The sequence below is a fragment of the Schistocerca americana genome, chromosome 9 (genome assembly GCF_021461395.2).
Source record: "Schistocerca americana isolate TAMUIC-IGC-003095 chromosome 9, iqSchAmer2.1, whole genome shotgun sequence".
Classification (NCBI taxonomy): domain Eukaryota; kingdom Metazoa; phylum Arthropoda; class Insecta; order Orthoptera; family Acrididae; genus Schistocerca; species Schistocerca americana.
Window position 1 is genome coordinate 85182068 of NC_060127.1, and position 18545 is coordinate 85200612.

The 18545-nt window shown below is 46.9% G+C and overlaps 1 protein-coding gene across 3 annotated transcripts in view; it reads right to left on the reverse strand.

Annotated features, from left to right (window-relative positions):
• LOC124550964 overlaps positions 1–18545 on the reverse strand; it is a 61075-nt gene that overhangs the window by 15276 nt on the left and 27254 nt on the right. For all 3 annotated transcript variants that reach the window (XM_047125781.1, XM_047125780.1, XM_047125782.1), the window contains exons 2-4: positions 16916–17030; positions 6592–6796; positions 3722–3807 (exon numbers count right to left, since the gene is read on the reverse strand). In XM_047125781.1, coding sequence (XP_046981737.1) covers positions 3722–3807; positions 6592–6796; positions 16916–16972 — 348 coding nt within the window. In that variant the 5' untranslated portion in view covers positions 16973–17030. The remainder of the gene's footprint in view (positions 1–3721; positions 3808–6591; positions 6797–16915; positions 17031–18545) is intronic.

Here is an 18545-nt window from a genome sequence, read left to right on the forward strand (position 1 = left end):
CCCATGTGCTCAGAGCCATTTGAACCAGATGGAGGAATAAACTGCAACCTGATATACCTGTGCATGCAAAGGAAGCTTTAGCCCCAGGAAAAGATCTGCCCTACCCCGTTTGGAGGTAACTCAGTCATCTCAAGGTAGACGTCCCCCGTTGCAAAGCCAACATTCGGAAATGGGGCGTCCTTCCAGCTGACGGAGACGTTTCTACAGAACAATACAAGCTATGTGCCACTTGTTCGTATGACCTCCGCTGGAACCACCTTGCATATCACAGTACTTGTTTGAGGCAAATACAAGGCCATCGGAGTTGCTGCGCTCTGATGATGCTTAACGGACACTGAAATGAATGAGTGCCCACAAAACAGCCACAAGGTTATAGTGTGGAATACAGTAAAGACAGAGGACGAATGATGTGAGTGTTACGGAAGCATATCGTAACATGGCGGGCACCAGGCATTAGCCCAGCTGATTCCAATTAATAACATTTCAGGTAGTCATCATTTTTGTTGTTGTTGGCTTCAGTCCTGAGACTGGTTTGGTGCAGCTCTCCATGCTAATCTATCCTGCGCAAGATTCTTCATCTCCCAGTACCTACTGCAGCCTACATCCTTCTGAATCTGCTTAGTGTATTCATCTCTTGGTCTCCCTCTACGATTTTTACCCTCCATGCTGTCCTCCAGTACTAAATTGGTGACCCCTTGATGCAACAGAATATGTCCTACCAACCGATCCCTTCCAGTCAAGTTGTGCCATAAACTCCTCTTTTCCCCAATTCTATTCAATACCTCCTCATTAGTTATGTGATCTAATCTTCAGCATTCTTCTGTAGCACCACATTTCGAAAGCTTCTATTCTCTTCTTGTCCAAACTATTTATCGTCCATGTTTCACTTCCATGCATGGCTAAACTCCATACAAATACTTTCAGAGACGACTTCCTGACACTTAAATCTATACTCGATGTTAACAAATTTCTTTTCTTCAGAAACGCTTTCCTTGCCATTGCCAGTCTATATTTTATATCCTCTCTACTTCGACCATCATCAGTTATTTTGCTCCCCAAATAGCAAAACTCCTTTACTACTTTAAGTGTCTCATTTCCTAATCTAATTCCCTCAGCATCACCCGACTTTATTCGACTACATTCCATTATTCTCGTTTTGCTTTTGTTGATGTTCATCTTATACCCTCCTTTCAAGACACTGTCCATTCCGTTCAACTGCTCTTTCAAGTCCTTTGCTGTCTCTGACAGAATCACAATGTCATCGGCGAACCTCAAAGTTTTTATTTCTTCTCCATGGATTTTAATACCTACTCCGAACTTTTCTTTTGTTTCCTTTACTGCTTGCTCAATATAATGCGTTCACTATGCTGTTTGTAGTAGCTTACCCGCACTCCTATTTTTTATTCATTATCAAACCGACTCCTGCATTACCCCTATTTGATTTTGTATTTATAACTCTGTATTCACGTGACCAAAAGTCTTGTCCCTCCTTCCACCGAACTTCACTAATTCACACTATATCGAACTTAAACCTATCCATTTCCCTTTTTAAATTTTCTAACCTACATGCCCGATTAAAGGATCTGACATTCCACGCTCCAACCCGTAGAACGCCAGTTTTCTTTCTCCTGATATCCTCTTGAGTAGTCCCCGCCCAGAGATCCTAATGGGGGACTATTTTACCTCCGGAATATTTTATCCAAGAGGACGCCATCATCATTTAATCATACAGTAAAGCTGCATACCCTCGGGAAAAACTATCATGTACTGGCCAAAAATTTGTTTCGTGCAAACGTCCAGTGAATTTCCTTTCTTGATATCAGTGCATCGGTTCCAGTCCCGTTACAAATCTAGCAGTACGCGTCGGAATTGCTTCAATGTCTTCGTTTAACCCGACCACGTATGGATCCCAAACAGAACTCAAGAATAGGTTGCACCAGCGTCTTATACCTAGTCTCCTTTACAGATGAACCACGCTTTCCTAAAATTCTTCCAATTAACCGAAGTTGCCCATTCGCCGTCCCTACTGCAATTTTTACGTGGTCGTTCAATTTCATAAACGACGTGACTACGCCAAGCAGCATACTACTACTGCTGTATTCGAACACGACAGGAACTTGCCCCCCTTCTTGAAGCGGTGTACCGTAGGTCTCTAGAAGAGCGTAGCGTTCGAATGGATTGGAAAACGGCACAGGTCATCCCCGTTTTCAAGAAGGGACGTCGAACAGATGTGCAGAACTATAGACCTATATCTCCAACGTCGATCAGTTGTAGAATTTTGGAACACGTATTATGTTCGAGTATAATAACTTTTCTGGAGACTAGAAATCTACTCTGTAGGAATCAGCATGGGTTTCGAAAAAGACGGTCGTGTGAAACCCAGCTCGCGCTATTCGTCCACGAGGCTCAGAGGGCCATAGACACGGGTTCACAGGTAGATGCCGTGTTTCTTGACTTCCGCAAGGCGTTCGATACAGTTCCCCGCAGTCGTTTAATGAACAAAGTAAGAGAATATGGACTATCATTCCAATTGTGTGATTGGATTGTGGAGTTCCTAGATAACAGAACGCAGCATGTCATTCTCAATGGAGAGAAGTCTTCCGAAGTAAGAGTGATTTCAGGTGTGCCGCAGGGGAGTGTCATAGGACCGTTGCTGTTCACAATGTACATAAATGACCTGATGGATGGCATCGAAAGTTCACTGAGGCTTTTTGCAGATGATGCTGTGGTGTATCGAGATGTTGTAACAATGGAAAATTGTACTGAAATGCAGGAGAATCTGCAGCGAATTGACGCATGGTGCAGGAATGGCAATTCAATCTCAATGTAGACAAGTGTAATGTGCTGCGAATACACAGAAAGATAGAGCCCTTATCATTTAGCTACAAAATAGCAGGTCAGCAACTGGAAGCAGTTAATTCCATAAATTATCTGGGAGTACGCATTAGGAGTGATTTCAAATGGAATGCCCATATAAAATTAATCGTCGGTAAAGCAGGTGCCAGACTGAGATTCATTGGAATAATCCTAAGAAAATGCAATCCGAAAACAAAGGAAGTAGGTTACAGTACGCTTGTTCGCCCATTGCTTGAATACTGCTCAGCAGTGTGGGATCCGTACCAGATAGGGTTGATAGAAGAGATAGAGAAGATCCAACGGAGAGCAGCGCGCTTCGTTACAGGATCATTTAGTAATCGCGAAAGCGTTACGGAGATGATAGATAAACTCCAGTGGAAGACTCTGCAGGAGAGACGCTCAGTAGCTCGGTACGGGCTTTTATTAAAGTTTCGAGAACATACCTTCACCTAGGATTCAAGCAGTATATTGCTCCCTCCTACGCACATCTCGCGAAGAGACCATGAGGATAAAATCAGAGAGATTAGAGCCCACACAGAAGCATACCGACAATCCTTCTTTCCACGAACAATACGAGACCGGAACAGAAGGGAGAACCGATAGAGGTACTCAGGGTACCCTCCGCCACACACCGTCAGGTGGCTTGCGGAGTATGGATGTAGATGTAGATTTTTCTTACTCATCTGCAATAACTTAAATTCTTCTATATTTAGTCCATGCTTATTTCTGTAGAGATTTTCCTTCTCAAGACCGGTCATATTGAGTGTGTATGGAACGTGTCCCTTAATTGTACTACGTATAGGTGTCTGTGGTATTTTGCCAATGGTTTCACATTGGCAAATGTTCTGTGGCTGTCACCACTCACCATCAACGCGGCCACTAGCAGCACGACGGACAGGCTGGTCTTGACAACTCCCAGCGCCACGAACGAAATCGCGATCATCTTAGCTTCTGTTGAAAGAAAGAAACGGAAAGCTCGTTAGTTGAAATGGCTGTATGTCTTCATACATCGTATCCTCGTTTTTATTAAGCAACCATAAATAATTGCTGGTTGAGGGTAAGACGTAGCCTACAGCAAAGTCTTTAGGCTACATCATTCATACCAGCAACGTTAATCATACAGAAAAAATTTCATCGTACACTGATTGGCCAGAACATTATGAGCACCGACCTAATGGGCTGTATGTCAACCTTTGGCACGGATGAAAGCGGAGATGTGTCGTGGCATGGAAGCAGTGAGGCCTTGGTTGGTCGCTGGAGAGAATTGGATTGGATTGATTGGGGGAGGAGACGAGACAGCGAGGTCATCGGTCTCATCGAATTAAGGAAGGATGGGGAAGGAACTCGGCCGTGCCCTTTCAAGGGAACCATCCCAGCATTTGCATGGAGTGATTTAGGGAAATCACGGAAAACCTAAATCAGGATGGTCGGACGCGGGATTGAACCGTCGTCCTCCCGAATGCGAGTCCAGTGTGCTAGCCACTGCGGGAGAGAATTGGCACCACATCTGCACACACAGAAGTTACCTGATTCCCATAAATTCCGGTGATGGGGCGATGAGCTCTGATGCCACATCCAATCACATCCCAGATGTGTTCAATCGGATTCACATCTGCAAAGTTGGAGGGCCTCCAAATAAATTGGAACTCGCCACATTATTCCTCGAACCACTCCGTCACACACTCGGCCTTGTGACAAGGCGCATTATCTTGTTGAAAAATGCCACAAAAAATGGTTCAAATGGCTCTAAGCACTGTGGGACTTAACATGTGAAGTCATCAGTCCCCTAGACTTAGAACTACGTACACCTAACTAACCTAGGGACATCACACACATCTATGCCCGAGGCAGGATTGGGATCTGCGACCGTAGCAGCCGCGTGGTTCCGAAGCGCCTAGAACCGCGGCTGACGAAAAATGCCACAGCCATCCGGAAACATGATCGTCATGAAGGAGTGTACGTGGTCTGCAAGTACTGTACAATACTCCTCGTACGTCATGATGGCATCTATGCACGAGCTCCACTGGACCTAGGAGTGCCTACATGAATGTTCCCCAGAGCATAATGGAGCCGCCACCAGCTTGTCTCTGTCCCGTTGTACAAGTGTCAACGAGCTGTTCCCCCAGAAGACGACGGATACGCGCCCTCCCATCGTCATGATGAAGAAGGTATCGGGATTGATCAAACATTGCAACGCTCTGCCACTGCGCCAACGTTCATTGCCGATGGTCATGTGCCCATTTCAGTCGTAGTTGCCGATGTCGTGGTGTTAACATTGGAACATGCACGGATCGTCAGCTGTGGGGGCCCATCGGCAGGAGTGTTGGGCGCACTGTGTGTTAAGACACATTTGTGCTCTGCCCAGCATTGAAGTCTGATGTTAGTACCGCCACTGTTCGCTGCCTGTCATGTCTTACCAGTCTTCCCAACCTACGACATCCGACATCTGTAATGAGCGGTGCCCGCCCAACCCAACGATGTCTGGATGTTGTTTTGCCACGTGTTGAAGACACTCACCACGGCACTCCTCGAACACCCGATAAATCGTGCAGTTTCCAAAATGGTCGTGCCGAGCCTCCAGGCCATCAAAATCTGCCCTTGGCCAAACTCAGACAGATCGCGCCCTTTTCACTTTCTACACACATACAGCACTGATGCCACACGGATCGTGCATGTGTGTGACTAGCTGTCATTCCTCGCCAGGTGGAGCTGCTATCGCCTGGATGGGGATTACATCGACAGTAGATCGGCCACTGTTCCCTGCCTGTTCTGTTTCACCGGTCTTCCCAGCCTATGACATCCGACATCTGTAATGAAGGGTGCACGCCCAACCCAACGATGTGTGGACGTGGTTCCACTTGGTGTTCCCTCGTGTTGAAGGCACTCACCACGGCACTCCTCGAACACTCGATAAGTCGTGCGGTCTCTGAAATGGTCATGCCTAGCCCCCAAGCCATCACAATCTGCCCTCGGTCAAACTCAGATAGATAGCGCGCTTCCCACTTTCTACACACAGACAGCACATTTACTGATACCACATGGACTGTGCGTGTGTCTGACTAGCTGTCATTCCTCGCCAGGTGAAGCTGCTATCGCCTGGATGGGGATTACATCGATAGTAGATCGGCCTCTTTTCGCTGCCTGTTCTGATTTACCAGTGTTCCCAGCCTACGACATCCGACATCTGTAATGAAGGGCGCCCGCCAAACCCAACGATGTGTGGACGTGGTTCCACTTGGTGTTGCCACGTGTTGAAGACACTCACCATGGCACTCCTCGAACACCCGATAAGTCGTGCGGTTTCCAAAATGGTCGTGCCTAGCCTCCAAAAATGGTTCAAATGGCTCTGAGCACTATGGGACTTAACATCTGAGGTCATCAATCCCCTAGAACTTAGAACTACTTAAACCTAACTAACCTAAGGACATCACACACATCCATGCCCGAGGCAGGATTCGAACTTGCGACCGTAGCGGTCGCGCGGTTCCAGACTGAACCGAGCCTCCAGGTCATCACAATCTGCCCTCGATCAAACTCAGATAGGTCATTCTCTTTCCACTTTCTGCACACAGACAGCACTGATGCCACACGGGCCGTGCGTGTGTCTGACTTACTGTCATTCCTCGCCAGGTGAAGCTGCTGTCGCCCTGATGGAGACTACTGCGATAGTAGAACGGTGGTCATAATGTTCTGGTTGATCAGTGTATGTAGCCACACGAAAAGTAGGTAACGGACCGTACAGATCCCGAGAAGCTGCGATGGCCTCCCTCTCGGACGCGGACAGTCGCTCCAGGCGCCTGCTCAGCAGCCGGAAGATCTTGAAGTCGATGGGGCTGGCTCGGTACTGCAGCCCGGTCTCTTCAGGCTGGACCGCGGTCTGCGCCACCGCCGCCCAAGACAGCCACAGGCGGCCCGCTGCGATCACCAGCACCCCCACCACCTGCGGACGCGACGCACCCATTCTCAGCTGTGTGGCTAAACACGAGGGTCACTCCAAAAGAAACGCACACTATTTTTTAAAAATTCATCTTTTATTCTACATGTTTGAAAGTTTTACAGTGTGTAGATACATCCTTTAGGAACAATACTTTTCATTTCTCCACATAATTTCCATCCCTCTCAAGTGCCTTACGCCATCTCGGTAAAATTCTGGACCAACCTGTTGGAGCCACTGTTTGGCAATCTTTGTCCTGTCCTCCTCGCTCCCTCCCCCCCCCCCCCCCCCTTTGGTTAGTTCCTCGGCCTCGAATTCGGATGGATCTCCGCCGAGGTCCGAAAGATTCCATCCCACCGATGGTGTTCCGTTCCTTTTTCCGCCGAATTTTATAGGAGTTTCGGGAGGCTGTTGTTCTTTACACTGATGGCTCTAAATCTGCTGATCATGTGGGATATGCCTTCACGTCCTCTGTTGGAACGGAAAATCATCTGCTGTCACCTACATGTGGGGTGTTTACTGCGGAATTGATGGCAATTTCCCAGGCCCTTACCTTTATTAAACAGTACAGCCTCCCCCGCATTTTACCTTTGATGTTAGCTGACGATTCCCGGATGGTCGACCTGGTTCTCGGTTTCCTCCGGGAAAGTGGTTTTTACTCTCAGTTCTAAGGTTTTTAATCTCTCTCTGGTGTTGGGGCAGGGCGGTGAGTGTTGGGTTATCTCCCACTGTAAGCCGTGTTTGGAGATTCCCGACTCCCCTCCCTGGACGAGATCCTCTTTTCTCCCCCTTTTACTCTATCATTTTTTAGGATTGGTTAGTCTCCTTTTCCCATACGCACTTCCATATTTTAGCGGTTGCACCTTTTTTTAAGTCGCAGGTGGTCTTGCCTCTGCTGCTTTAGAGGTGGGATATTTCCTGCCTCTAGCATAGCGTTGGGTTCGCTCTCTTGCTGACTTACCTCATTTTGTTTTTACCATTGACAACATGACTGCCTTTTTACATTTTTTAGCCTTTTCCCCTTTTATCGTTCTGACTTTTCTGAGATGTCACGCTATCGGAATCGACCACATTTGAAACAAGGGACTGATGACCTTGCTGTTTGGTCCCTTCAACCCCAACCAACCAACCAACTGTTTGGCAGCGTGCACATGGGAGTCATCATCTTCTAACCTTGATCCACGAAGAGAGTCTTTCAGTTTCACAAAGAGATGATAGTCACATGGAGCCAGGTCAGGACTGTAAAGCGAGTGTTTCAGTGTTGTCAATTCGAGTTCGCTTCCATGGTTTTTTGACTGACATGTGGCCGTGCATTGTCGTGCAACAGCAAAACATCCTGCTTTTGCCGATGTGGTCGAACACGACTCAGTTGAGCTTGAAGTTTCTTCAGTGTCGTCACATACGCATCGGAACTTATGGTGGTTCCACTTGGCATGAGGTCAACATGAAAGAGTCCTCCGGAATCGAAAAAACCGTAGCCATAACTTTTCCAGCAGAAAGTGTGGTTTTGAATTTTTTTCTTCGGTGAATTTCCATGATGCCACTCCATTGATTGCCTCTTCGTCTCTGGTGAAAAATGATGGAGCCATGTTTAATTACCTGTCACAATTTTTCCAAGAAATTCAACTCCACCATTCTCGTACTGTTCCAAAAGTTCGCTTCATACCGTTTTTCTTGTTTCGATGTGAGCCACTGTCAACATCCTGGGAACCCACCTGGCACAAACCTTTTTTAACGCTTTCAGTATTCTGCAAACACTTCCTTCCCCTATCCCAACATAGCGTAACAATTCGTTCACTGTGATGCGTCTGTCAGCAGTCACCAATTCGTTAACTCTCTGCACATTGTCTGGAGTGTGTGCAGTACGAGGCCTGCCGCTGCGAGGACAATCCTTAATATTGCCGTGCCCGCTTTCATTATGTAACCTGCTTGCGCACTATCTGTACTGCGATCGACAGCAGCATCTCCATACACCTTTTTCAACCTGTTGTGGATGTTTCCCACTGTCTCGTTTTCACAGCACAGGAATTCTATGACAGTACGTTGCTTCTGACGAACGTCAAGTGTAGTGGCCATTTTGAAGACATGGTGTGACAGCGCCACTCACGGGAACAGTTTGAACTAAGTTTGAAAACAAGCGGGAAGGATGTATCTACACACTGTAAAACTTTCACACATGCAGAATCGCAGGATTTTTTTCCGCAAGATTTTAATACACCATAGTATTTCCGGCTCTTTCGACTACAAAACCCTATTTTTCGGCATAATCACCGTTCAGTGCAATTATGAGACCTTAATGACAGGGCAAATATGCCCACATGGTACGAGTCCAATGGCCGACTTCACAGTCAATGTCTTGCTGCATCAGTAACCTCCCGACCATGCATGTAGTGCTGCTTATGGAGTGCACCCTTCATTGGGTCAAGGAGATGGAAGATCTTGATGGTCTTCTGTGAAGCAGCGAGGAACCAAGCTGACACACACCTTTGACTACCCCAACTGGAGGACGAGAGTGATGGGACTACCAACAGAGACGTCCAGTTGGGCAGCGAGGTGTTTCATTGTGATCCGTCGACCACTTCGATTAAGACTGTCCGCACAACCCAACACGGCAAGAGTCAGAGAGTGTGACCGCACGCTCCAACACTACAAGAACCACAGCTGTATGTGGTTTGCTGACAACCGACTTCGTTACAGTGATGACAGATGCCTAGCCAAGGACTGACCGTGTTTTTGTTCACTGCCAGATCACAGTCGACATTCTGCAAGCGCCTAAGAATATCTGTGATTGGTTTTGCGTCGAAAGAAACTCAGTGACAGCTCTGAGCTTGGAAGCACCACCGTTACAGACGACATTTTGAAGCCTAGATATGGCGCCGCCATATATCGGAACTTTATGAAACTATAATGGATGAATGATGGTCACGAAGTAGATGAAGTTAAGGAATTCTACTACCTAGGCAGGTAAGGAAACGTATCATGAAAGGTTTCGCTTGGAGTGTAGCCCTATAAGGATGTGAAACTGGAAGAGAAGAGAGAAGACGGCTAGAGGCGCTGGAGATGCGGTGCTATAGAAGGATGATGTAGATCAGCTGGAGAGACAAAGTAACAAATGAAGAGGTGCTTAGAAGAGTACAGGAAACCAGACCTCTGTGGAAACACATCCAAACAAGAAGGGAGAAACTTGTAGGGCACATTCTACGACGCAACAACATCATTAGAACAATAGCAGAAGGAGCTATTGATGGAAGGAATCGGCGGGGCAACCAAAGATATCATACATGCAATAGATCATGAATGACGTTAGATGTAACACAAACGTGGAAATGAAGAGGAAGACAGACAGAAGAAAGGAATGGCGCTCTGCTGCAAACCAACCTTAGGGTTGAACACTAAAAGAAAATAGCAGAAGGCAGCAAAATAGCCAATGACAAACACAGTCCAAGGAGGACATCAAAAGCAGACTAGCACAGGGGGCATTCCTGGCCAAGGGAAGTCTACTTGTATCAAACATAGGCCTTAATGTGAAGAAGAAATTTCTGAGAATGTACGTTTGGAGCACAGCATTGTATGGTAGTGAAACCCGGACCACGGGAAAACCTGAGCAGAAGAGAATCGAAGCATTTAAGGGGTGGTTCTATAGAGGAACGTTGAAAATTAGGAGTACTGGTAAGGTAAGGAATGAGATGGTTCTGTGCAGAATTGGAGAATAAAGAAATATGTGGAAAACAGTGACAGACAGAAGGAACAGGATGACAGGACATCGGTTAAGATATAAGGGAATGACTCCCGTGGTACTACAGGGAGCTGTAGAGGGCAAAAACTGTAGAGAAAGACAGAGTTTGGAATACATCCAGCAAATAATTGAGAACGTAGGTTGCAAGTGCTACTCTGAGATGAACAGGTTGGCACAGGAGAGGAATTCGTGTCTGACCGTATAAAACCAGGCAGAAGACCGATGACAGAAAAATAAAATAAAAAGTGGGGGCGGGGCTGAAGCGGGAGTATTCCACGATGTCCCACAGCAAATTCCCCATTTTTTTCATCCGAAAGTGGCCAAGAAGAAAATGTGTTGCATTACTTACTAAGCGGCCCTTTTAGATACAGGCTACTAGTCTCAAAGCGACTGGAGGTAACCGCACAAGAGTAAATGTACGGATGTTTTAAATAACAGGCCAGTGCCCAAAGTGCCGGTCTAATGCAGGATCCTTGAGCATATTCGAAGCTTCAGTATAGTCCGTATCCTAAAAAGAGAGCAATTTCAATCAGAGGTGAATCAGCATGGATTTAAAAAGCAACGCTCGTGTAAAAGCCACCTCACCCTTTTCGCGCACAATATGCTGTGAGCCATGAATGCATGGCAACAGGCAGGTTCTAAGCCCACTGGACAAAATTAGTCATCTCATCCCCTCCCCCCACTTTGCCTCAAACAGCTCACTGGACACTTTAGACGTCTATGCAACTTGTAAAAGGTGATGATGTGATCCTTGTAATGATTTTAAGGTACTGGAGTTGATTTCAATGGGTAACGATCTCTTCATTTTACATCGCGGTAGCGATAAGTTCGATTTGTCAGTTTTGTTTGAAAAGTTCTGGCAAATTATTACAGAGTTTCTTTTGGAGTATGAATGCATGACTGACCCTGTCAGTCCATAAAGGCATCTGTCAGCAAATTCATTGTCTTGCCTAGTTACAATATACAATAAGAACGTTTCAGAATAATTATTTTACTTTACAAAACAATTTTCTTATCATATTTCTATAACAAATGAACAAAGTCATAAAAGCAACACTTATTATTTTTTGCAGAATTGTATTTATCCGCCATGTTTCAAATAAGCAGAAACGACTCTATATGGAAGTTTGGGTCTAGCGTTAATCGATGCACGGATAGCCAAAACGGTTAAGGCGACCGCTCGCGTAAAGTGTGATTTCCGGGTTCGAGTCCGGGCCCAGAAAAAATTTTCGTTGTCGTTATTCGCTTACACAGCTGATGGTTGTTTGTTCTTGAAACTGCAAATACATTTCATGTACAGGTTGCAATTAAAGTGCAGCTACTTACGGAGGTCCAGTAAGGGCTGTAGTTCTGTGGCAGCGAACCTAGGTAGATACGCTAATGGTTAACGCCGAACCGATTTGCGCTGGAAAAAAGTTAGTTCCAATTTTGGTCACCAGGTGCAAATCTGCCGCTATACAGCATCTCGGCGACGTCTCCGATGTTCATATTGAACAAAATGTGTAAGAAGAGTTTAATAAAAAAATGAATATTATACCTTCTCACTTGCTTGATCTGTGCTGCCCACGGACTGTTCCTAATCTATTACATATGGTAAAATTTCTACACATTTTTCTTGCTTTCATAGCGCCAGATTTGCACCTAGTGACCAGAATTGGAACAAACTTTTTTTTGAAACTTCCTGGCAGATTAAAACTGTGTGCCGGACCGGGACTTGAACTGGGGACCTTTGCCTTTCGCGGGCAAGTGCTCTACCAACTGAGGTACCCAAGCACGACACACGCCCCGTCCTCAGAGCTTTACTTCTGCCAGTACCTCGTCTCCTACCTTCCAAACTTAACAGAAGCTCTCCTGTGAACCTTGCAGAACTAGCACTCCTGAAAGAAAGGATACTGCGGAGACATTGCTTAGCCACAGCCTGGGGGATGTTTCCAGAGCGAGATTTTCACTCTGCAGCGGAGTGTGCGCTGATATGAAACTTCCTGGCAGTTGGTAGAGCACTTGCCCGCGATAGGCAAAGGTCCCGAGTTGGAGTCTCGGTCCGGCACACAGTTTTAATCTGCCAGGAAGTTTCATATCAGCACACACTCCGCTGCAGAGTGAAAGTCTCATTCTGGAAACTTTTTTTCCAGCGTAAATCGGTTCCGCATTAACGCATTAGAATATCTGCGAAGTTTCACTACTGGGCCGTAGTTGTGTCCGGCTCTTCGATAAGCGCGCCAGGCGGAGTGCTTTCCCTACGCGTCTAGTGTTTGCGGTGGCGCTTTCGGTTTGGCGCGCTGTGTGGATCGCTACCGCTCTCTGGCGGGAGGTGGAGCAAGTGTACGGCCGCGTGGTGATCGAGGAGTACGTACTGGGCGGTGACCGAGAGAGGTGGTGGCGCTAGCGGGGCCCTGCTGTTGGGGGGCGTCAACTGCTCGCCACGTGCTTTGGCCGACCTCTTGGCTGTCAGGGGCTGAGTCTGCCTCACCCGCATGTACGTGGCTTACGAAGCTTAGAAGCCGTGGTGCAGGAGATCAACGCGTGGGACCGTATGTCTCCTTATCGGCCGTTGAAACCACTGGCAGCGGTTGGCTCTGACGAGCATAAAGAAGTGCGACGTGTTCCCGGCGCTGGGGTGGAGTCTGAGGAGTTGAGTACTGCCTTTATGTAACAGAGTTTATACACTCCTGGAAATTGAAATAAGAACACCGTGAATTCATTGTCCCAGGAAGGGAAAACTTTATTGACACATTCCTGGGGTCAGATACATCACATGATCACACTGACAGAACCACAGGCACATAGACACAGGCAACAGAGCATGCACAATGTCGGCACTAGTACAGTGTATATCCACCTTTCGCAGCAATGCAGGCTGCTATTCTCCCATGGAGACGATCGTAGAGATGCTGGATGTAGTCCTGTGGAACGGCTTGCCATGCCATTTCCACCTGGCGCCTCAGTTGGACCAGCGTTCGTGCTGGACGTGCAGACCGCGTGAGACGACGCTTCATCCAGTCCCAAACATGCTCAATGGGGGACAGATCCGGAGATCTTGCTGGCCAGGGTAGTTGACTTACACCTTCTAGAGCACGTTGGGTGGCACGGGATACATGCGGACGTGCATTGTCCTGTTGGAACAGCATGTTCCCTTGCCGGTCTAGGAATGGTAGAACGATGGGTTCGATGACGGTTTGGATGTACCGTGCACTATTCAGTGTCCCCTCGACGATCACCAGTGGTGTACGGCAAGTGTAGGAGATCGCTCCCCACACCATGATGCCGGGTGTTGGCCCTGTGTGCCTCGGTCGTATGCAGTCCTGATTGTGGCGCTCATCTGCACGGCACCAAACACGCATACGACCATCATTGGCACCAAGGCAGAAGCGACTCTCATCGCTGAAGACGACACGTCTCCATTCGTCCCTCCATTCACGCCTGTCGCGACACCACTGGAGGCGGGCTGCACGATGTTGGGGCGTGAGCGGAAGACGGCCTAACGGTGTGCCGGGCCGTAGCCCAGCTTCATGGAGACGGTTGCGAATGGTCCTCGCCGATACCCCAGGAGCAACAGTGTCCCTAATTTGCTGGGAAGTGGCGGTGCGGTTCCCTACGGCACTGCGTAGGATCCTACGCTCTTGGCGTGCATCCGTGCGTCGCTGCGGTCCGGTCCCAGGTCGACGGACACGTGCACCTTCCGCCGACCACTGGCGACAACATCGATGTACTGTGGAGACCTCACGCCCCACGTGTTGAGCAATTCGGCGGTACGTCCACCCGGCCTCCCGCATGCCCACTATACGCCCTCGCTCAAAGTCCGTCAACTGCACATACGGTTCACTTCCACGCTGTCGCGGCATGCTACCAGTGTTAAAGACTGCGATGGAGCTCCGTATGCCACGGCAAACTGGCTGACACTGATGGCGACGGTGCACAAATGCTGCGCAGCTAGCGCCATTCGACGGCCAACACCGCGGTTCCTGGTGTGTCCGCTGTGCCGTGCGTGTGATCATTGCTTGTACAGCCCTCTCGCAGTGTCCGGAGCAAGTATGGTGGGTCTGACACACCGGTGTCAATGTGTTCTTTTTTCCATTTCCAGGAGTATATATGAGAAGGTTTTCAAGTTCCAGGGAAGTGTATGAGTTTCTTCACCAGTGGTTTCGTCGGGGTCGTCCCACCACAGTTTTCGTTTGTATGACCGCGGGAATGTGGTAATTGGTTCTTGCTCGGGCCGTTTTCATTCACACCTCGATTGGGTGATTTAGGGTCGGTGTCGCGGGTCTCTGTGGTTCGGAGTCTGTGTAGGCACAGCCTTTGCTACATCTTCTGGTTTTGGGTAACTCGGGGAAATAGCGGCTCGTAATGCAAGTTTTGGGGCTGATCTGCTGCGGCCCTGTAGACCACCAATAACTATTCCGACTATTGTGATCTGGGCCCCTTTAGACGTGTCACTCCCTCACCGAGCTGAGGAAAATTTTTTTTGGGAACTGTCTTTAATGTGAAGGTTTGTATGTTGGCTTATTCACATTTACCTTGTAACAAATATGAGTTATGTAACTGGCGAGAGACAACTATGTTTGCTTAGTACAAGATAGTTACCTAAAGTTTTTTGGAAATTGTTCACTTATTGATATAATAAGTTTAAAATCTTCTTATTGTTAACGTCATACCTGGTAATCTCCTTTTCATAATGAAAATTGTCAAGCTATTTGAAATTGTTTTGAAATTATTTTTTTAAAGAAATGACAGACTTAAAAATTTATTACTCAGAAAGCCTTTTAAAATAAAAGATACCTTATCAATGTGTGTTTTTTCACCAGCACCTCCTGGCCCCTACTTCCAGGATAACATTTTTGGAATAACATGTGTACTTAAGTTGTTGTTTGTGAATCGCCCTAATTGACGTTTCAACTACCATACGATAATTACAGCCCACACTGGACCTCCCTGAGTAGCTACACTTCAATTTCTACCACCCAGTCGCCGATACTTGTTCTATATCTTCATCATGACATACGCACGTTCCTGGTTTCACAAACATAAAGGCACCCTTTCGCGTATCATCCAATGTTAATTCCATGCAAAATTGTGGTTCAAATGGCTCTAAGGGCTATGGAACTTAACATCTGAGGTCATCAGTCCGCTAGGCTTAAAACTACTTAAACCTAACTAACCGAAGGATATCACACACATCCATGCCCGAGGCAGGTTTTGACCCTGCGACCGTAGCAGCAGCGCCGTTCCAGACTGAAGTGCCTAGAACCGCTCGGCCACAGAGGCCGGCCCATGCAAAGTGACTGCGACAATTGAGAGTAGGGGGAGAACATAGCAATCAACATCCTCAAAAGGTCGTCCCACTACAGTACCCTCCTTCAGCTGGATCTGTCGTACCTAAAGAAATTTCTGGATGAGTTTTCTCGTCAAACTGAGTTAGTTATCGATGCCACAGTCTGTGTTAGACTTAGTGGTTACTAAAAAAGAAAAAAGAGAAGAAAAGAAAAGGTTGAAAATGTGGGAAGAAATGGTGAATAAAAAGGGTTTTTTAAAATCGTTAATGTCCGTGAAAAAGGGAATGAATAAAATGCAAATCGGACTTCGTATTACAGTAAAGTTATCGGACTTTTTGTTTCGGAAAAGCTATTGTTGGGGTGGTCCTTGTGGCGTTTCTGAGGAAAAGTCAAACCAATTTCCACTACAAAAATTATTTGAAAGAGAACAGTGAATTACAAAATTTGATTGACAGGGGGAAATGGCGTATATAAGAGTTCATTCTTTACCATGTTAACATGTATTCTCTTGTGCGACGTCCAGGTCTTGTTCTCCAAAAATCTCCAGGCTCATTTCTGCGTGAAAAGTCGTAGCTGCTCCTAAATCTTGCAATAAATTTCATTGTCCAGGAATTACACAAATTAAAACCGTCTTGATATTGAATGCAATGTATTTTACGTTGCTGCTTCCATCCTCCAAATTTCATATAAACTTCCACAATACGTTTTCACATCAATAAGTTTTTTCGTCTTAATCCGACCAAGACTATCTAATAAGTTTTTACGTCTGAATCATACTAAGACTAGCGAATAAGTGAAATTAAGCTTCCGCTCTTAAGAGCGGGTAGAAAACAAAAAGGGTTACAATTTTTGTACCTTCACTTTCTTATATATTTTCTCTGCCGTCGAGCGCTCATACAGCTGCGACGGTATAATTTATATCTGAGGGAACGAGTGTAGCGCGGCGAAATTCAAAGTCCCGCTACAAGACGGCATTTACGTCTTATCTTCTGGGGGTGACAGTCGAGCAGTCACAAGATTGGACATGCAGTTTAGTTTCGGACAGTGGACAGCATGTTATGGATTCTTTGAGCGCAGTTACAGAATATGGTACATGTAGGAAGCGCATTTGTGACTCACCGTGAAGAAAGCTGCGAAGGTGACGACGCCATTCCGATGCCAGCAGCAGAGCGCCATCGTGGGCCTAAGTGCCGCAGCCAAAGCGTCCGGCAGGACACCGCCTGACCTCGTGCGCCTGCAAACACCACAGCGGGATAGTCAGAGGGATGTACGGTGACTCGCTGACAGCCGTCCTTCCACTGTACCATCTACATCTACACCTACATTTATACTCCGCAAGCCACCCAACGGTGTGTGGCGGAGGGCACTTTACGTGCCACTGTCATTACCTCCCTTTCTTGTTCCAGTCGCGTATGGGTCGCGGGAAGAACGACTACTGGAAAGCCTCCGTGCGCGCTCGAATCTCTCTAATTTTACATTCGTCATCTCCTCGGGACGTATAAGAAGAGGGAAGCAATAAATTCGATACCTCGTCCAGAAACGCACCCTCTCGAAACCTGGATGCGATGCAGAGCGCCTCTCTTGCAGAGTCTGCCACTTGAGTTTGCTAAACATCTCCGTAACGCTATCACGCTTACCAAATAACCCTGTGACGAAACGCGCCGCTCTTCTTTGGATCTCCTCTGTCAACCCGATCTGGTACGGATCCCAGACTGATGAGCAATACTCAAGTATAGGTCGAACCAGTGTTTTGTAAGCCACCTCCTTTGTTGATGAACTACATTTTCTAACGACTCTCCCAATGAATCTCAACCTGGTACCCGCCTTACCAACAATTAATTTTGTATGATCATTCCGCTTCAAATCGTTCCGTACGCATACTCCCAGATATTTTGCAGAAGTACTGCTACCAGTGTTTGTTCTGCTATCATATAATCATACAATAAAGGATCCTTCTTTCTATGTAATCGCAATACGTTACATTTGTCTATGTTAAGGGTCAGTTGCCACTCCCTGCACCAAGTGCCTATCCGCTGCAGATCTTCCTGCATTTCGCTACAAATTTCTAATGCTGCAACTTCTCTGTATACTACAGCATCATCCCCGAAAAGCCGCATGAAACTTCCGACACTATCTACTAGATCATTTATATATATAGTGAAAAGCAATGGTCCCATAACACTCCCCTGTGGCACGCCAGAGGTTACTTTAACGTCTGTAGACGTCTCTCCATTGATAACAACATCCTGTGTTCTGTTTGCTAAAAACTCTTCAATCCAGCCACACAGCTGGTCTGATATTCCGTAGGCTCTTACCCTGTTTATCGTGACTGGAAAAGAAAAGGAAGTATCCACTGTGAGCCAAAACGTTCTGACCACTCCCCTCCGCAACTTTGGAACTCGCCTGGTGGTGGCGTTACGGAGACGTGACGCGGTAACAGAAGTATGTAAGTGGAGCATACACGGACGGGGGCAACCCGAGCGAAGATATGGGCTGTAAATGGGGGAATCCATCGAGATAAGCGACACTGACAAAGGGAAGATAATTACGCTACTGGCCATTAAAACTGCTACACCACGAATATGACGTGCTCAGACGCGAAATTTAACAGATAAGAAGAAGATGCTGTGATATGAAAATGGTTAGCTTTTCATAGCATTCACACAAGGTTAGCGCCGGTGGCGACATCTGCACCGTGCTGACTTGAGGAAAGTTTCCAACCGATTTCTCATACACAAACGGCAGTTGA